Raw genomic sequence first — 20,270 nt, 5'->3', positions numbered from 1 at the left:
AAGGTACATGTATGTGTATATATGGATGCGTATGTATGTATACACATGCATATGTGTATATAGACCCACATAGGTATACATATAGACTTATACATATATGCACACATATGATTGACCTGCCACAATTCTAGGAGCTGGTTAAACAGTGTCTACAAGGCTTTCTATCTTCATGTCTGATGCTGGAGGTTGAAGTCCAGCGGGCAGGCCTTCAAGAAGGGACGATGGGGGTAAAATGGAAAGAGCAAGACTAGGTGGAAGCACAAGCATAAGCCGGAGCCCCATGGGAACGGAGTGGAGCCCGCGCTGGATCTTGTCGCCTCCGCCCTTGGTGGTGTGGTGTGGGCGCCTGCCTTTGGTCATGGGGCCCAACACACAGCTGGCCCAGGAGTCATAGCAGCTGAGGAGGATTCAGGGGAAGGCAGAGCAGATGCGGCCTGATGGGTCCTCACGCCAGGAGTTGAGCTTGCAGATAATTTGAGCTGCCAGTTGGTTGTTGCTTCACTTCCACCCTCCACCCTCCAAAGCATAGATGCCGTTACCAATGTGAGGGTCTGTTTTAAGGATGAAGACACTGAGGCTCAGAGAGGTCTGTCATTTGCCCAAATCCCAGAGCTGGAAAGGACACAGCTGGGATTCGGAGTTGGCATGGTTGACACCAGTGTCTAATCCCTTAAACTTGTGAAGCCTCCCAAAAGGGTAGGGGAGGACGGAAGAGGCCCCTACAGCACAGATGTTAAGACTTGGTCTCTGGAGCTAGACCTCTTCGGTTCATAATCTGGCCTCTCCACTTACAGTGTAACCTGGGACAAGTTACTTAACCTTGGTTTGCCTCAATTTCCCCATCTGTCAAATGGGCATAATTAGAATACCCATATCAAAGGCTGCTATGTAGAGTCAGAGCGTTAAGATATGTGAATTCTTTGTAACAGTGCCCAGAGCTTTAAGCACCCTGTGAATGTTGGCAGTCATCACCCCAGTTTGCTCAAGTCAGCAAGGTTTCTGCAGTGGCACATCGCTTGTCAGGCCCTCCTTGGGTGTCACTCCCTTTCCCGCTTCCATTATGGATGAGTCTGCCCTTAGGCGAGCTTGGTGGTGTAGCTGAGTCAGTTTCCCGGGCTGCATTTCTGCAGCTTTTCAGCATCGCCACCTTAGATTCTGAGCCTCATGCCTACTCCAGGCTGTCAGGGGAGATGGTGCAGTGACTCCAGTAGCCCCAGCTCCTGCCTCTCACCCGCCAGTACAGTACTTCCTAGAAGCAGGTACCTTTTCGGTCTAGTCAAGTCAGAACTAGACAACTTGATTGCTCATTGGGACTCAAAAACATTCTATTTTAGGAGGACCCATGAAACACTGGAGTGTACCATGGCTGAAATAGATCATTAGCTGTCACTAATTCTTGCGCAGACGGAAAACACATAATTACTCAGTGTTAAAATTCCAAGTGTTCTGGTAACCTTTGTAATGAGTGAAGAACGTAGTGCTTTCATCCTGTGAGCAGGGGGATGGTCACTGGTGGCTGGGGTATGGTGGAAGGAGAACGGAGTCGGGGCCCAGCCTGCTTGTGCGTTATTTCTGACCCTGCCATTTACTTACCGGGCAACTTGAGCAAGTTACTCAATCCCTCTCAGTCTCCATTTCCTCATCTGTTAAACGGAGATAATAATGTGGGATGCTCAGAAATTAAGTGAGGCAATAATGCACACGGAAGTGCCTGGAATACGGCAGGGGCTTAATGACGGTGACCAGACCTGGAGCTTGCTGGGATGGTTACCAGCGTCCCTTTGCCTCATAACTTGTTGGTTACTCGTCCCATCCTCCTTTGTGCTCTTTTCATTATTTCTTTGTTTTTCTTTACCCCTCCAGCTTTTTGTCTCTGTTTCTCTCCTGGTCTTTTATTTTTTTTCTTTTTGTGGCTCTATCCCTTTGTCAAGATTTCGGGTCTTCCAATCCTCTCATGAGCCTTGGGTGTTTTCGCTACTGCAGCATTTAGAGAAGGAGTCAACAAATTCCTTTTGTAAAGGGCCAGGTAATAAATGTGTTGGGCTTTATGGGCTGGAGGGTCTCTGTTGCTACTATATAACTCTGCCATTGTAGTACAAAAGCAGCCATAGGTAATACATAAATGAAGAAACATGGCTGTATTCCAATAAAGTATTATTTTCAAAAGCAGCCTGTGGGGCAGATTTGACCTGCAAGTCATAGTTTTCCAACCCCTGATTTAGAGTTTTGGAGATTACAGACTCCTCTCATTGAACATCCATGGTCAGCTCCTCTGATGGACATCCTGGATCTCCAGTTGCCACCATGACACTGAGGAAGCCTTTGGTGTCTCAGTGGCTCTTGGTCCCTGTATTTCCACAGCATAGTCATTAGACAGTGGATCAAGAAGTGATTGAAAAAGGTTACTTTGGTATTCACACTGGAAGACCGTTTAAGTCTAGAAGATTCTAAAGAAATCCCATTTAGGCAATTGGATCATAAGTGATTCTATCAATTCAAAACTGACTGATGGTATTTGAGTAGCCAGTATAGGTAAAATTTGCTTGCCATAGCAGAAATATCTAAGCATGTTGCTGGTACTGTGCACGTTTGCATATTTATCGACTAATCATCTCAGCCCACTTCCGAAAGAGCTTGTAGACCCTGTGCTGTGGTTAGCACAAGCTGCTCTTCATTATTAAAGGGAAAATCCTTTTTACTTCACAGCCCTAAGTTCAAGATCTATCTATGTCATGTGATAGCTATATCCTAGATAATTAACCTCATTCAGCCTCAGTTTTCCCATCCATAAAATCGGGATAACAATCATTGATATCATAGGTTTACTGTGAGGATTAAATGAGATAATGTTTTGAATACCTATCACTGAGCAAGGCAGCCCATACGTTTTTGTTATGGTTTTTCATAAGAAAATGTTTTTGACAATTTTGGAGTTTCTGAGAGCCCCTTTGATTGTGACTTGGGAGGAGAATCGTGCACTATTAGGCTGGCCTCATCACCTCCTCGTGGTGCTGGGGCCAGCCCTCCATTCTTAGGAGGCCAGAGCTAGAAATTCGGACTTTTGACTGGTGCTGCAGCCCATCTCTGTGGATGTCACACAATTCTTAAGCAGTCTGCGTTCATGATTCTCTTACCTGTCCACAGATTTTGCTTCTCTCCTTCGCTAACATACCTCACACCTCGGTTGTCAAGAAGTTATTTTTCAGTGTCAAACTACATTTCATCTGCCAGCATTTATGCTTACTACCTTTTTATTCTCCTCAGTAGGAATGGAGGGAAAATAGGTCATCTTCTTCCTTTCAAAAAAAGAGTAAAGTTAAAAGTCCCCCAGACATTTCTGTTGTCCAACTTTCTCTTTTTCATCCCTTTAGTGGAGAACCCTACTGTCTTCCCTTCATATTCTAGTCATTCTTTTTTCTTCTTAAAATATGGCATGATAATAAACTGAACATAATAATAAGCACCTAGCCTAGTCTGAACTTTTAGGCAAGATATTGTTTGAATTTTCCCAGGGTGTTGCTCTATAGGAAACTGACATCTTTTTTCTGCCCAAGTTGCACCCATAGATAGTCTGTCAAACAATGTCATCTTGCCAAGGGCAAGACAGCTCCCCAGGAAGGGTGATGATATAATTACAGGACCAAGTCCACACACCACCCCCAGGAAGTGATTTCTAACTCTTATCAATATGTCAGGCCAACAGCTCACCTTCTAAAAGCTAATAATCATAACTCACCTATAAGCACCTACCTGTTTAATATTCAAAGGACATACATCCTAGGATCATGCTAGTTTTTGCTGATTCACATTCAGTTCCTGTTCTTTTAAGACACTAAATTATTTTTAGTTCCCCACTTTCTGAAAACTAGTATATAGAACATGCAATATTTATGTTAAGTAGTAATTCAGAAATTTGCTAATAACTTAATTTCGGATAAATAAATATGTATATAAAATGCTTTCTATTTGCTCAGTGCTGTGTGAGGTACAGGGGGTGAAGAACGTGGTACCTACTTCCAAGGTCAGCTTTCCAGCATCTACATCTCGTGTATCTCGCCATGATCTACACCACCGTCCATAACCTCCATGACCGCTCCGAGGACAAAGTAGCAGGGTTACCTGATCAGTTTATTTCTTGAAGTTGTAGTTTGCACAGCATTTTTATGAACCTGCATTAAATGTCTTGTCATCACTGAGCACCAATCGAGTTCCCAAGTTATTGTCCAATTTAGATTTAATAATGTGGCTGAAAGAACTCCCATTTTCTCTTCTGTGGGAGGTCAGTGTAGAAGTCTGAATAGAGGGTGGAAGATTAATGGGTGCAGTGAACAGCAGCTTTGCTTAATAACGGCAATGTACTTGAAGTAGCACCATTTAGCATTTCCAGAGATGTGGCTGCTTTGCTTCCCATTTATATAACGTGTCACATCCAAGAAATGACAAGAGAGATAGTTTGAAATAGACAGTTGGAATTCACGTCAAAAAAAAATCTTGTATGATGATCACATTGAGAATGACCAATTTCGGTTTAAGGAATTTTTAATAACATCCTAAATCCCTTGCTGCTAACAGAAAACAGCCTAAGAAACGTTAGGAAATATGAGACGAGCTGTTTTCCATGTGCTTTCTGGTGGATGAAGAATGTCTTCATTGATTGAATGCTTTCCTGGTAGCTTCTCCTAGAGCTTTCAAGGGACAAAATTGTATAGTGGTTAAGAGCCCACCCTCTGTCTCACCTGAGCTCCATGAACTTAACTAGCTCTGACACATCGGGTGAGTAATTGATGTTTTGGTGTCTCATCATCCTCATCTATTATGAGGTAGTAAAAATAGTACCTGTCCCATAGGGTTGTTGGAAAGATTTACTGACTATTGTTCTTGGGTGTTGAATATACAAAGCATCCTGTAATACAACATAGAGAGATTAATTATACTTTTTAAGTGCCACTACTAACCCTGACATGATCCTATTAACATTTTTTGGTTCTCATGGCAACCTATTGATAAGAATCTATCTGTGCCATGGACAAAATGACCGAGTAGGAGAAAATATAACAAAACACCTAAACACGTCATTTCCCTGAGATCAGGAGGACCCATGTTGCTCTAAGAAATTTTCTTCCTCTCCACAGTGTTCTCTCTGAGTGCACATGGGTGGTGTTGCAGTCTCCTGCAGGCTTTGCTTCAGTGATTTTTCTCATCTATAAGAGCACGCGGCTCTTTGATTGAAAGCTATGTGCAAAGGAACAGAATGTTTTTCTGCAGCTGTGATCTGAGTGGTATCAAAGTTATTGACTAAGTTGGAAAATAGCTTAATGTTATCTTCGGGGCTTCTGCTTCCCTGTCGGCTTGGGCCTTGGAGATGTGTATAATTGGGGCTCAGTAAGACAACCTTGACACCCCTCTGCAGAGAGACGTGCCTGTTTGATACGGGCTCAAAGCAAACTTGACAAAGAGCAGCTTTTCCCTTGGGCAGAGTGACCGCTGAGAACACCCTTCCTGTGAATTTGCTAATGAAGAGTCAGTGGCCTAGAACTCCAGCCTCACTGGCTGGCTGGATGGGAGGGCTTTAGTCATCCCTATCCCTCCTGTCACCACTGGGACAGGCCGGCAGCCTGGCCAGCCAATCGGTAATTAGAGAAAAGGTATTTCTCGTAAATGCTACTCTCCTGAGCTGACACACATATTGTTAAATTTGAAAAATATTTGATAATGACTCTCGCAGCCCTTGGGTTTTGCTTACAAATGGAATCAGAGCATTGCCCCACATTTGCATGTGTTCTGCAGACAGATTTGGATAAAAATGGCTTTTAGTTCTTTCTGAGTCACAGACCTTTTGAACTCTGCCTCAGAGACATCCATAGGCTCTTCATTAAGTGAGTTACTACTCTCCAAAGGACAAGGTCATTACCAGTCAGGATCTTTGGCGACAAACCATACCGTATTTCCCTGAAAATAAGACCTAGCCGGACAATCAGCTCTAATGCGTCTTTTGGAGTAAAAATTATTATAAGACCCAGTCTATAATGTAATATAATATAATATAGTATAGTATAATATAATATAATATAACGTCTTATATTAGTTTTTGCTCCAAAAGATGCATTGAGTTGATTGACAGGCTAGGTCTTATTTTCGGGGGAAAACGGTAATAACCAACTTGCTCTCACTTAAGCAGAAACACACTCCATGGAAAGCCATGGAAATGTCACAGACAGAAGGAAGAGTCAGTACTCCAGGCTGTGGAAAGGCAGTGGCCACCATAGCCCTGGGCAGCCGCAGCAGGAGTTGGTCTGTGTTCAGGGATGCACACTCCAATCACGTTTAATTTGTTTGTCATTCTGCCAAAGATTCAAATTCCTGGGAAACAGAACACAATCACCCATCTCTTGGTTAGGGAAGAACAGGGCACCAAGCTTAACAGTCTTGCCAGTTTATCTCCATTGGGAGAGAGAAGTTTCTTAAAGAAAAATTAGGGTGCTGACACCAGAGGAGGGGGAAACAAATGCCAAGAGACAAAATATAGCCTTTGCTACCCTGCATTCCTCAGGACGGTGTCAGTAGGTGGCCCCTTTATGAGCTGAAATGCCACTATGCAGATCCACGACACCTGCTCTAATTTATCCGACATCGTTGCTGTACCTTATTATAATGATGTGTTAGTCCATTGAATGACTCTTCCTTTTAGTCAGAGCCTGGACATGTGTGTTCTTGTTGCCTTCCAAGATAGTCTTCCAACATTCAAAGCCCTACCTGCTCGCCAGGTAACACCAGAGCCACCAGCTCTGCAGAGGAGGTTGCATGAGTGACTTTGACTTTCACACCTGGACCTGTGTTGCCCTTTGAGCAACTTATGAAAACTTGGGAGATGTTTTGTTATTTTTTCATAAAGTTCTGAGAAAGATGGGTCTCACCCTTGTGCTGTATGACGAGGGTCCCACTCAAAAGATGGTGCTTAACGCTCACCTCTGTCAGGGGCCTAACATTCGAACAAGGCTTAGGGGGCAGTTGGGCTCAGCCTTCACGCTTAAGAACGGCCTCAAATTTGTACTTTGGAGATTATCACAAAAGGAGATTTTTCAGAAAGTTTTGGATATACTACAAGTATTAAAGGAAACAGCTGTATCAGGCAGGGTTCTTAGCTGCAACCAAGTGAAATCCACTCTGGGTAGTAAAAAGGTGGGATGAGGGGATGTATTAAGACAGCTGATGGCTCAGAGAATCCTCAGGAGAGACAGAGGCCCAGACTCAGAGGCTACACTGTCAGGAGCAACACCTCAGCTCTACCACAGGGCAATGGAGAGCCCCAGGCTGCCCCTGGGCACAGGGGATCACTTCGCTGAGTTGGGGCTTGGACCCTACTGCTAAACCTCTGTCACGGCCGGTCCTAAAAGCAGGATGTGTCCATCTCCACCCTCAGCCACCTGGATTCCTGTGACACCTGCTTCCTGAGTTACCAGCTTGCCATGCAAAGTCTGGTGCTAGGGCACCACTTTGGAGGAGCCAGGTCACATAACTGGGCCCTAGTTGCAAAGGAGGCTGGGAAGGCACTTTTCTGGCTTCTGCCTTGGAACAGAAGGCCTCTGCTTTGGAGGAAGTGTGTTCAAAGGAACAACAGGTGTTCTTACAAAGACACTTGTGTGACTTTGAACTTGTGTTCATTCCATTAATGGATCACATCTCCCATATGGTACTAGTAATGAATAGATTTTAAATACATTTTATAATTTTATAAATCTTGTGTTGATGTTGCATTCTATTTTTGTTTAGAACAAATATTGGCAATGTACCACTTTTTTTTTTAACCTTCTTATGGCAGGGTTACAGATATACCAGTTTTCCCAAAAAATGAAAGCAATTCTGACCTCTCTGAGGTTCATCTCATATCAAATTGTGTGAACTTTGGACAAGCTCTTACACAGCTATTTCAGCATTATCATCTGACATGGGGTAACAATACTTAGGTGCATATTTATCAGTGTTGATAATCTTGGTATTGCTAGGTATTGATGAACAAGTGTTTCCTATAATTTGATAAGATGCAACTAAGAATGATAATTGTAACAATTTTACTTCAGTTATTTATTTATTACTAATGAACTTGTAGAGCTTACAAGAAATGTTAAGTACACAACAGACATTTGGGATTGGATGCTTACATCCTATTTAATTTCGTGTTCTATTTCCAAAACACAGTCACATCCCAGAGGACAGTGGAGGCAAGAGATAAAACCCTCAGGAGGAAAATGATGCAATTCTTTTTTTGTTCATTTTATAAATATCTATTAAGCACCTACTGTGTGCTGGGGATAAAACAACATGGTCTCCTTTTTTTTAATAGCTGGGTTCTGTTTATTTTAAAGTGTAAGACAAAGATACGGTTCTTTCATTATTAATTTTTTGAAGACTATAATATATTGAAGTAAAATTTGTTTCTTTGTAATTTCTCCTCGTTGGCCTTAGTTTTACTATGTGCACCATCAGGGAGCAAATACAATCCTTCTCAAAAATAAATGTTCAAGTGTTTGGAGGCAATTATTTTTCTCCAGCTTAGATTTGTGTTTTGGAGGCAAGCACCCTAAGTTACTACCAGGGATCCTCTTGCAAGACACCCCCCCCCCCATTGTTACACTGCAAACATGGTCTCTTTCTTAAAGTGTGCATTAAGTCGGAAAAAAGGGACTTATCAAGACGTCATCACAATGATTCAGATCATGCTAATCCACAGAGGAAAGATGCTCATTACACCCTGGGTCAGCAGGGTTGACTTCTAGGGACCAGGATTATTTTCTTTTTCCAGCTTTATTGAGATATAACAGACATGGAGCCAGGAGTCTTGAGGGGAGTCCTAGGGAAGGGAGTGGGGCGGACATGAGTGTGAGGAAGGCATTCAAGGGTTCAGCAGACGTGTGAAAGCTCCTAAAAGTTGGAGATTTGCAGCTCTGGCTGGAAGGGAAAAATTAGGGAGGGATGGCACCCTGTCAGATGCCTTTAAATGTGAAAGTGGAAACACATTTTATTTTTTTTTGGCTGCTGGTGATAAAGCCTAGAATTTACATTTTGTGTTAATTTGACCTCATTTACATAACGCCTATTATAAAGAATTGCTTAGATGTTGCCTAATTATCTTCTTTCTCTTGTTAACCCAAAGGCTGAGAAAGTCAAAGTAATGAATTACCTTTATTTGGCCGAGGCAGAGAAATCTGATTTGATATTTTGCTGTCACAGACGTTTTGCTTTCATATTTGTTTTTTTGCATATTCACTTTTTCGTAGCCCACAATAACACTTTGCTCTGTTACATTTCGTTTTGTATTCGTCCATATGCATGCATTTTCCTTATAGGTATAGTGTACATACTTTCTATACCTTTTTTCATTTTATATTACATAATTTTTTTTTTTTTTGCTTTCCCAGTGTATTCTTAATTCTAGTCTTTCATAAATGCCCAATATTCCATTGAATAGTCATTGGAAAACTGTTATGCTTAAGTTTTTCAATAGTTTAGGCAATCTTTGTGTATAAAGCTAATTTCTTCTGTTAATTAATTAATTTCTGTTAATTAATTTTTCCTAAGAGCATCAGTAACTCTTAACTTCTCATTAGGAAAAATAAAGTTTTATGATTTAGGGTTTTCACTTTTTCGCCTCTCATTCTTGTATGTCAATAACCATCTTTAGCATACATTTTTATGCATTCTACTTTCTCTATATAGCAGCCTTACTACTGTATCAATCCAGACATGTTTATGGAACATTGTTCAATACTAGCCAAGAGTTTCTGCCATCAGTGTTACTGGGATATGTAGGAAAGAAGCGGCCCAGACTATGGAAATACTGTCACAGAGAGGTAGTGATGGTCATAAAATGTCTCTTTAACCTGCAGGTCTGAAGTTCCTCTATATTATTTCCTAGATTTTCTTTGAATTTGTGTCTTTCATCACCAACTCGTAACTCATCATAAATCATTCTATATTTAGTAATTCTTTAGATAGTTTATTCATTTTCTTACTTTAGTGACATTACTTGCTATTTGATCAGTACTCTTCCTTTTTAGTATTTGAAATTATTGTTGTATTTGTACCTACCTCCTATTCATTAGTGATCTTTTAAACTTTTCTTTGTATCAGTCAGTTGGTTCCTAAGACCACTGCAAGCTCCAGCTATACGACCCAGTGATTCCATTTCTGGGTGTTTACACTAGAGAAGTATTCACACAAAACATGATCATGAATGTTTATAACAGCTTTATTCATCATCATTAAAAACTGGAAACAATCCACATGCCCTTCAATAGATGAATGGATAAATATCGTGCTGTATCCACACAATGGAATACTACTCAACAATGAAAAAGGAACAAACTATTAATACACATAACAACTTGGGTAAACCTCCAAATAGTCATACTGAATGAAAAAAGTCAATCTCAAAAGGTTATATACTCTACAATTTCATTTACATGACATTCTTTTTTTTTCTTTTCACAGTGATAAATTTTTATATTTAGAATTAGCCAGCTGGACTCAGTTTAGATGATCCCAATTTTGTTGGCAACATCCAAAGCATCATAGTTGGAGCCAGTTGAACATATGCCTTCTCTCCATGAGGCCTGATCAGGGTGTTGACCTTGGACTTGTCAATGTCACAGAGCTTCTTCACAGCCTGTTTGATCTGGTGCTTGTTGGCTTTGACGTTCACAATGAACACAAGTGTATTATTGTGTTCTCTCTTCTTCATGGCTGACTCGGTAGTTAGGGGGAATTTGATGATGGCATAGTGGTCAAGCTTGTTTCTCCTGGGGACACTGTTCCAAGGATATTTGGGCTGCCTTGAGCCGCAGTGTCTTGGGTTTTCAGAAGGTAGGTGGCATGCGGATCTCCATTTTGCACGTTTGGTTGGTTGCTTTTTTGTGGCTGTGGACACCTACTGCTTTCTTTGCCATCAAAGCCTTTGCTTTGGCTTTGGCTTTGGGGGGACGGTGGCTTCCTTCTTTGCTTTAGGCACAATTTTCATGGAAAAGCTACATGGTATCTTGAAAAGAGAAAGCTATAGTGATAAAGAAGAGATCAATGGTTTCTAAAAGTTATGGGTGAGGGGAGGGTGTGACTACAAAGGGATAATATATTAATTTAATTTAAAAATTAATGTTGATTTTAAAATATAAAAATTCCCAGTTTCATCAAACTATGTAGTTATATGTCTTTTGACAATTTACTTAACCTCTCTAAATCTCAATTTCTTTAACCTGTAAAGTGTAGAAAATACTCTCTACCTTGAAGAAGTATTGTAAAGATGAAATAAGATGTTATAAAGTATCTACCTGACATATAAGAGGCTCCTTTTTTTCTTTTCTATGGTAATATTTTATTGGGAGCTGATTCTTTTTATTATTTGTATCATCTATTTTTATTTCTTTATAGTTGTTTGGCTCTTGGGGAACAGATTGGAGCTATTGAGGGTTTCAAGCAGAAAGTGCCATGATCTGATTTCATCTTAAAAAGATCATTTGAGCAGCTTTGTAGAGAGTGGTGAGGAGTGTAGGAGGGTAAGAATGGTAACAAAAAGGCCAGTAAGAGGTTTTGGGGTCGTCCAGATGAGAAATGGTAGTGGTGTGGAGCAATGGGGGGGAGAAAAGCGGGCAGGTTTGAGATTTATTTTCTGGGAGGTGGAACCAAGACTTAATGATGGTTTGGTGGGTGAGAAAACGTAGATGGTGGTGTCATTTACTGAAATGGCAAATTTAAGGGAGAAGCAAAGTTAAGTGGCTGGGTGGTGGTATTCATTGATAAAAGGATTTTGTTTGGACTTGTTAGGAGTGGAAAGTGAGTAAGTAGCTGCATGTGGCATTCTGGGGCTAAGGACCTGGCCAGCAGTGTCACATTCATTTCTAGGAGTGCAGCACACAAAGCTGTAAGTCTCGCAGCTCCACCCTTCCAGATTAGGTTTGGAGGAGCTTTTATCTGCTCTTCCTTTGAACCAGGCTTGGGAGGTTTTTTTTGTTTGTTTGTTTTTGTTTTAATTTTTTTTTTAGCAAAGTACTTCTTTTCAATGCATTTCTGAGAGGGCTTCTAGAAACTTCTACCAGAATTCAGATTATTTTAATATTATGCACTGCTGCCAGATCCCCCACCCCCACCCCACCCCACTCCTTTTCCATTTAATGAGATTAATGAGATTTAGGGAAAAGAGACATCCAACATTTCCAAATATCCAACCTGGAAGTCATCAAACATTTTGTATACGATTGAAAGAACAATAGTGCCCCTTATGTGAGTGGAATACATTCCAAGTCCCCTACTGGATGCCTGAAACCACAGATAGTACTAAATCCTATATATACTATGTTTTTTCCTATACACACTTACCTTTTCACTTAAGAGAATCACTCTCTTTTGCATATCCGAATTGCTAGTATTACTACTTTTGTGCTTTGGGGCCATTATTAAGTAAAATTAGGGTTACGTGAACACAAGCACTGCGGTACTATGACAGTCGCTCTGATAACTGAGATGGCTACTAAGTGACTAACGGGCAGGTGGTATATATACAGCGTGGAAATTCTGGACAAAGGGATGATTCACATCCTGGGTGGGATCTAGTAGGATGGTGTGACATTTCATCACGCTACTCAGAATGGCATACAATTTAAAACTTATGATTGTTTTTTTCTGGAATTTTCCATTTAATATTTCTAAACTGTAATTGATTGCAGGTAACTGAAACCACAGAAAGCGAAACCGATAAGGGTGAGCTATGTATTAATAAACTACTGAGAGTGATGGTGGTATGCAAATGAATGGCATACAACATGCTAAGAGATTATATTCTAACACATTTTGTTATTTTTATTCTCCTCAAATTTCCAGTTTTGCCACAGACGAGAGAATGAAATTCATGAAATGATTTTCCTTGATAACTATGAAATTCAGTTTGATAACTGTCACTTAGCGATTGCCTCTGTGAAGGGTGGAATAAGAATGGCATTTGGGGAGAGGTACCGGGAAGCCTCATAAACACCTGCGAAAAATTAAAATTCTGTAGAGCTGGATATTGAGTCAGTGTGTCCATCAGACTCATCTGTGTTGGAAATGTTTTATAATTAATACGTTTTTTCTTTAAACACATAAATAAAAACTGATTTAAAATTTTAAATGTGAGAGACAATGCCCTTCCTTCATCCATTTCATCCTCATTAATCACCATAAAGAGTGATCTATTGGGTTTTTCTCTTTAGAAAATGTAATTACTTTGTAATGAAATGTTAATGCTATGTTCTATTCTTAAAGTCGCTTGTTCCAATGATGAAGCTATATCTTAATAGAGTTGCTAAATTTTCTTCTAAGTCATTCTTTTAATATTTTATATTTGTCAGATGAGATGGTGATGATCCAGAGCTTCTTTGTTTTTACAAACAGGACTATTTCAGCAAAAACTCATCATCAGGCTGTTAACTTCAACATCTTCGAAGGCATGGTATGCCATGGGGTGCCCCTAGTGACTATTTCCAGAGGCAAAGTGGTATATGAAGCTGGAGTTTTCAGTGTCACAGCAGGAGATGGGAAGTATATTCCTCGAAAACCATTTGCTGAATATATTTACAAACGGATCAAACAGCGAGACCAGGTGAGTTGTGCCTAAGTGGCTGTTACGATAGGCTGGACTGTCACCCACTTCTGGATGTTGTTGTTGGTGTTGTCACATACACTCAATTTAACATATTCCTGGGATATCATGAGGTTCCAGACAAATGCCACGTTTCAAAGAAAAAATAATTATTTTTGCATTTTCCCTTATAGATTGGTGTCTATTAAGGGTTTCCTGATGGACCAAGTCAGGTTTTCCCAGGCAAGTTCAGGACCTCTGGGGGCTTTTGGCAATTGGGTTAGTCAGGGTCCTCCGAGAAGCAGACAACCAGATAGATAAAGGTTTGACATTTTTTTAAGAGGAATGCCTGTGGGGGAAATGAGAAGGAGCCAGGAAAGGATGGGAAAGCCCTCGGACTGCAATTCAAGTCTGACTCCAGTGAAAGAGAGGAGAGAAAAAGGGGTGGAAGCATCCTAGACTGCCGTGCAGTCTAAGATGGGATGAGCAAGGCCTTCAGGCAGCTATTGGGCCAAGTCTCTTGTCAATCAACTATATGGTGTGCTGTCATTGGCTTGCAGCAGCTGTAGGAGGCGTGGCCTCGTTCAAAGTTGGGGAGGAGTTCAGAGCTTAGCAATGATCCCTTGAAAATTTATGCTGCCTGTAGTTAAATGTCTGAGGGTACATTCAATGAGCACCAGAGCATAGGTGGCATTTTGGGGTCAGGTAGGTCTAAATATGAATTCTACCTTGCCCTTCCATTTACTAGCTGTGTGGCCAAGAGCACGTTTCTCTCTCATCTTTGGGCTCAGTTGCCTCATCTAAAAAATGGCAATGTTGCCTTCTTAACAAATTGTAAGACTCAGTTTTAAAATGTCAGGCACATAGGTCAATAAATGTTAGTTCTGTCTCTTTGCTTTCCTCTTTTGATTACCAAATTTATAATAAAGTTCTCCCAAGTTTTTGTTTGTCATAACTCTATCATTGTAAAAGAGATGTTTGTTTTTAACAATATCTTGGGCTTTCACATGTTTGTTTAGTTCACACAGTGTTTTAAACAGCCTAAAATTTTGCTTCACCGAATACACTAACACATCAGAAAATTTCAGATTAAAACCATCTGAATTGCTGGATTTGGGGGTGGGGGAGGCAACCTGTGCCCTCAATCCCACATGGCGACAACAGGCCAGAGCTGGATGATCAAGCTAGCAGAGGCTGCCTTTCTGATTTTCACCCAGCAGGCTTCACTCATCAATGTTTTTACCTGGCCATTAGTCATTAAAGTTTGCAACCCTTAGATTAGTTCTGAAACTTGTTTTCTTCTTTCCATTTTAAAATGTACTTCTGTTTTTCCATAGTTCTCTGGCTGGTTTTGATTCATTTCAGTTGGGTCTTGTAGTCTATTTGATTTCTCCTCTAATGTCTTGTGAAATTTTTTTACTTATGGATTCTTAGAGTCTATTGTACAAGATTCATCCATGTTTTAAAACACTTCCATGTTTTAAAAAAGCTTTGACTAAGTAAACAATTGATCTAGAATTCTTTGAATTCTCAGGATGCTACAATTCTTTATACACTGCATTTCAGTCAAAATATTTAAGGTTATAGCTCATTTTGTTGGGGATTAATTTGTAAATGTTGACACTGACAAGTGACAGATAAGTAGTGACTATAAGAATCCTATGTCTTTCTAAACATTTATGCTAACATTTCCTGACTGCTTACTGAATGCAAGCCATGCTGCTAAGGGTTCTGTCACTGAAACAACTCTGTGAGGGAGGGAAGTATTATTTTCCCCATCTTAAAGATTTGGAAACTGAAGATTCAAGAAATTAAGAAACTTATCCAAGGCACACAGCTAGTATATGCGACAGCCAAAACATAAGCTCTGATTATCTGACTCCAAAAACTGTATCCTGAAGCAATAAATGGTCCTGTAAATCATAAAGCTTGAGTTAACTAACGGGAGACACAATACTCAGTACAAGGTTTGGAAAACAATACTCTCAAAAACTGAATCCGAACTGGAGGCATTGATGGCACCTAGTTCGTTCATGAAGCTGTGGCAGTAATCCAAGGATGAACAAAAAGAGGTGAAAATCATAAGGAGGAAGAATCAACAGAACTAAGTGATAACGTGACACTTGAAGTGGATCCAAAGCAGGGCGACTCCTGGCGGTCAGTTCCGGTGTTCACCAGCAGGGACGCTAGACTAACCAGGAACAGCTGATAGACTGTATTTAAATGACTGACTTTGTCTAAGTCTGACACTGGCGGGAAAAATGTTTGAGGCAGCAAGAGAGCATCAAATGACTGACTTCATCAGTTCTCCTTTTCAAATTGTTGTTTTCTGTTTTGTTGGCAAACATAATGTCAACTAATTTTTCTAAGAGTTCAATATCAATTTTGTGACTTAGTATTTAGTATCTAGTACGTTATTGTTTTTGTGATAACAATAAGTAATAACTGCTATCGTTATTATCATATGTTGTTCTGAGCACTTACTTCCTGCCAGGAACTTTACTAGGTAGTTTATAGTAATTATTTTACTTAATCCGCATAATAATATCCACATGGTAGATATTATCACCCCCATTTTACAAATAGAAAGCTGAGTTTCAGCAAGCTTAAATAACTTTCCCTGGGCTAAGCAGTAAGTCAACATAAAAGCCAGGCTTTGTGATAAAGCCTCTCTGATTGACACTGTTTCATGCGACCTCTGCAGAGCAAGAAAAAAGAAGAAAATGGTTGGGAAACTCGTAGCATGGGGAAATGCATATTTGAAAAAGCGTTGATGTGGAAACAGTTTCAAATAACATGGGTAAAGTGAGGTTTGGGGATTGTCTGGAGACATTTCAAACATTTTTTTTCTCTCCATTAAGCAAAGATAATTTTACAGAAGAAAAGTATCACACTAAGGTTAAGAAAAAAGTTGTTAGAAATTCTTGATTTTAAATTCACATGAAATTATTAGAGCACTTACTTTGGTTTACATTGAAATTATTGAGATTTCTTTGTGAGTGAGGAAAAGTGTTTGAAGGTAAGCAAGGACAGCTCATACCATTTCTGCTGCTCGCCTCTTATCCTCCCAAGCAAATTAATCACTTACCATTCTGGACTCCCAAAGCACAGACTGTACAGACACCTCAGCATTTGCCAGATCCAGAACTCGGCTGATCTCCTGGCTAGAGTGCTAATTCCTTGAGGGCAGCATCTTATATTTTGTGCTTGGTACATTGTAGGCATTTGATAAACAAACTGCAAATGAAAGGAACAAAGACTATAGTTTCCGAGGTCACTGAAAGAAACTTAAATCAGTTACCTGAAGATTGCCCCTGAGTCATCCCAAATAGTGGGGTTATCTGTAAGCTTGATTCTTGTCCATGATTTTATTACTTAATACAGCTTATCAGCATCATGCCATGCAGCTATCACTGTTATCAGATATTGTGAGGAATTTTAAAGGAAAGATATGACATTTTTATCCAATTTGACAGCTTTGGGTAATTGTTACTTTATTTTAACATTTAAGCAGCTGATCCTTATGGTAAAACAATTAAATCAGAAGATGAGACATCAAACTTTATTTGATAAATATAACACAATAAAATACATATTTCAATTTTATGTAAAAAAATCACTTAAGGAAGAGTTTAGGGTATGCAGGAAGGAAAAATAAAAGAAGAAAAAAGTAACAGCAAATTAGATGTTCTAGACCATCTTGAAAAAACAAAATCAACTTACATACTATTCTTTACCAAAAAATATAACTCTTTAAACTTATATGGATATTATTTCTAGAATTTTTATGTGTTTAGAGTGTTAAAATTTTACCAAAATTTGGAAGTACAGGCATTCTTTAAGTCATCTCTTTTCTCTTTTTTTCGGTAATAAGTAACCTAATCTATTCTGGAAAATAAGGGTCAAATTGCATTTTATAGAGAAATAGGAATAGTTTCATGGAGTAATGCATGGTTTCAGAATACTGCCACCAAAGCTTTTAAACTGAGTCATATCTTTGCAACTATAAGCCTAATTTGCCTTTTAAATGAGATAAAATTGAGTGGATGGCTGATCTCGTCCTTGAAATGGCTATTCTCCATTTCTGAAATGACAGTTTGTCAATGTCTTTCTCAATGTGGTAGCTCAGAGAAAATAATTTAAGACATGCCTTCAATTGCCATGTAATCCTCATTTCCTCAAACTTATAATTAATTAAAAAAGGTGATTAAATAAAAGGTGATTAATTAAAAAAGGCTAATAATTTAAAAAGGTGATACACATGTTGGAGCTAGCTCATTTTGGCTCATTAGAGACCCTTGTGTGTATCTCTTCTCAACTCCTCATTCAGTGATGTCACTTTGGTAGTTTGATATCAGTTGTGATGGGAGTATTTACACATCAGAAATAGGAAAATGCTTATTGTAAATCAGGGCTTTTGAGGTGGTGAGAAGAGAGAAGATAGAACTGGTTGTTAACATTTACCGGCACACCACTGTGTACAGGGTCTGTCTAAATACCCCCTTTCCATGCTTTATCTAACCATTCAACATTCAATTCAGTAAATATTTATTGATGACCAATGATGTGCCAGGTATAGTTTAATTATTATAACAACCTGCTGAAGTAAGTAGTGGTATCCCCATTTTATAGAGTAAGAAATTGAGGCCTTGAGAAGTCCCATAGCCACTAAGTGACAACATTAGAACTCAAACTCAGATTTTTCTACTTCCAAAGCCAATCCGTTTGACTTCAACCACTGCAGTGTACCAATCACAAAGTTTCATCCCTACTCAGACACATAGCCACCCGCCTCCATCCTCAGGATATCACTTCTTCTGTCTCCCCTCCTGCACGTAGGGTTCAGTTACCTTCAGACTGGCAAACTTACCAGAGGATCCAGCCCTGAAATGAGAGGGTCCAGCTTTGTCAATTGTCTTGGAGAAATATCATACAGGGTATTTCAAGGATTAAAGGGAAACATTTGGTGGATTGCAACACATTAGCAAAATGCACATTTTCACTGTTAATAGACCGCCTCTGTTGAACCTAGGGGTTACTCATGTCCTAGTTATTCACTGTCCCTGGAGAGCTCAGTTCAAGTGTAATGGGTATCTCTAAGTTCACCAGGCAGGTATGGATTTCATTCTCAGGAAGTCACTGTTCTATTGGACAGTTTGTTGTTGGGCCAGTGTCTGCTGTTTGGTATTTGGAAATTCTGTTGTCTTTATTGATATTTTAGTGTCTGAGCCTCTGTGGGCAGCATGGTATCAATACCTCCTTCGGGGTCCAGGATTCTTCTCTGTTAGTCTTTCTAGTCTCAGAAAAATCTCGCATCCCAGCACTCCACTCTGCAGACGGTGCAGTTACATTTCCTATCAACTATTCAGCTAGCCAAAAGTACATTTCTGCAATTCCGCAGGTATAAGAATGATTGCAATTAATATTTATTCGTAGCACTGTATATTACGACATAATTCTCACTATTGTCTTTCTATAACTCATCACAATGACAATCATTATTAAATACTGTGAACACATATTGAACTCATTTACCAAAGTAAACTACGACATCCTACTAGGCAAGGTGCCATCTGTGTTTCCTATATTACTTAGGAGAGCTTCTCTCATTGCTTTACCCACAGCCATTTTATTTGATTGTGATATCATCAAGATAGAGAGAACTGTTAGTGGGGTGAAATCACCTAATTTTGACCAGTCTGTACTGGAGGGAAAAGATGCCACAACCCAGACCAGCTTTTCAAAAGTGTATTCTTAGGACATTAGTCTCTTGAGGTGTTCCTTGAGAAAGCCGTCAAATAATTTTAGATAATGTTGCCCTCAGGTGATTCTATTGCCCAATATCATATAAAAAGTTCTGGGAAGTCATACAGTCAAGAAATCTTCTTTCATTTAACAGATGTTTGTTGAGTACCAGGCAGTAATCTAGGTCCTGGAGTTACAGGCATAAATAAGATCGCAATCATTGGACTCAAAGAGTTTAAATCCTATTTCTGTTTCAACTACAGTTTGTGGTGCTTAAGTTATAGTTCTGTTTGAGATCCTTATAACACGTCTCTGTAATAAGGTCAGTTAGGCAGTTGGATAAAGGAATCTGGAGATTAAGAGAGATCATTGCTGGGCATAAAATTTAGAAATTATGGCATATAGATTTAAAGCCATGAGTCTGAGACCACCAAGTAGACTGTAGACAGAGAAGAAAGGGCACTTGAGATAGAGCTCTGAGGCTATCAACCTTCAAAGATTGAGGAGAAGAGTAGCGAAGGAACCAGCAAAGGAGCCTGAGAAAGCTGACTAGTGAAATAGGAAGAAAACCAGAACATGGAGAAGAGAAGGCAAGAAGAGAAGGCAACCTACTTACTTTATTCTACCAGAACCCTCTGATGCTTCATCCTGGTCTTTCAGTATGTTTTATGCTGCATCAATGTCCTCTAAGGATTAGGTATATATTTAGCTGGGAGACAGGGAGTGGAGTCCCTGTTACTACTGTACTCAACTGGGACACCAGGGAAAGAAGCCTGCTTTCTTTTGGCTCCAACCACTTGAATAACCTACGAGTACCTACGAATAACCTAGGCACTGGTCCCGCCAGATGCTGGCGCTGATGACAGCGCTTGGCTCTTTATACTTCAGATGGAGATTTGTCATTGTCACTGAAGAGAAGTAG

General features: G+C 39.8%; 1 protein-coding gene across 2 annotated transcripts in view; it reads left to right on the top strand.

Annotated features, from left to right (window-relative positions):
- The window catches only part of DPYS (dihydropyrimidinase), a 92,610-nt gene that overhangs the window by 52,676 nt on the left and 19,664 nt on the right, over positions 1–20,270 (top strand). For both annotated transcript variants that reach the window (XM_033126837.1, XM_033126838.1), the window contains exon 8: positions 13,417–13,624. In XM_033126837.1, the coding sequence (XP_032982728.1) occupies positions 13,417–13,624 (208 nt within the window). The remainder of the gene's footprint in view (positions 1–13,416; positions 13,625–20,270) is intronic.

This window comes from Rhinolophus ferrumequinum, chromosome 14 (assembly GCF_004115265.2).
Source record: "Rhinolophus ferrumequinum isolate MPI-CBG mRhiFer1 chromosome 14, mRhiFer1_v1.p, whole genome shotgun sequence".
In the NCBI taxonomy this organism is placed as follows: Eukaryota; Metazoa; Chordata; class Mammalia; order Chiroptera; family Rhinolophidae; genus Rhinolophus; species Rhinolophus ferrumequinum.
This window is presented reverse-complemented; position numbering and strand designations above follow the sequence as displayed.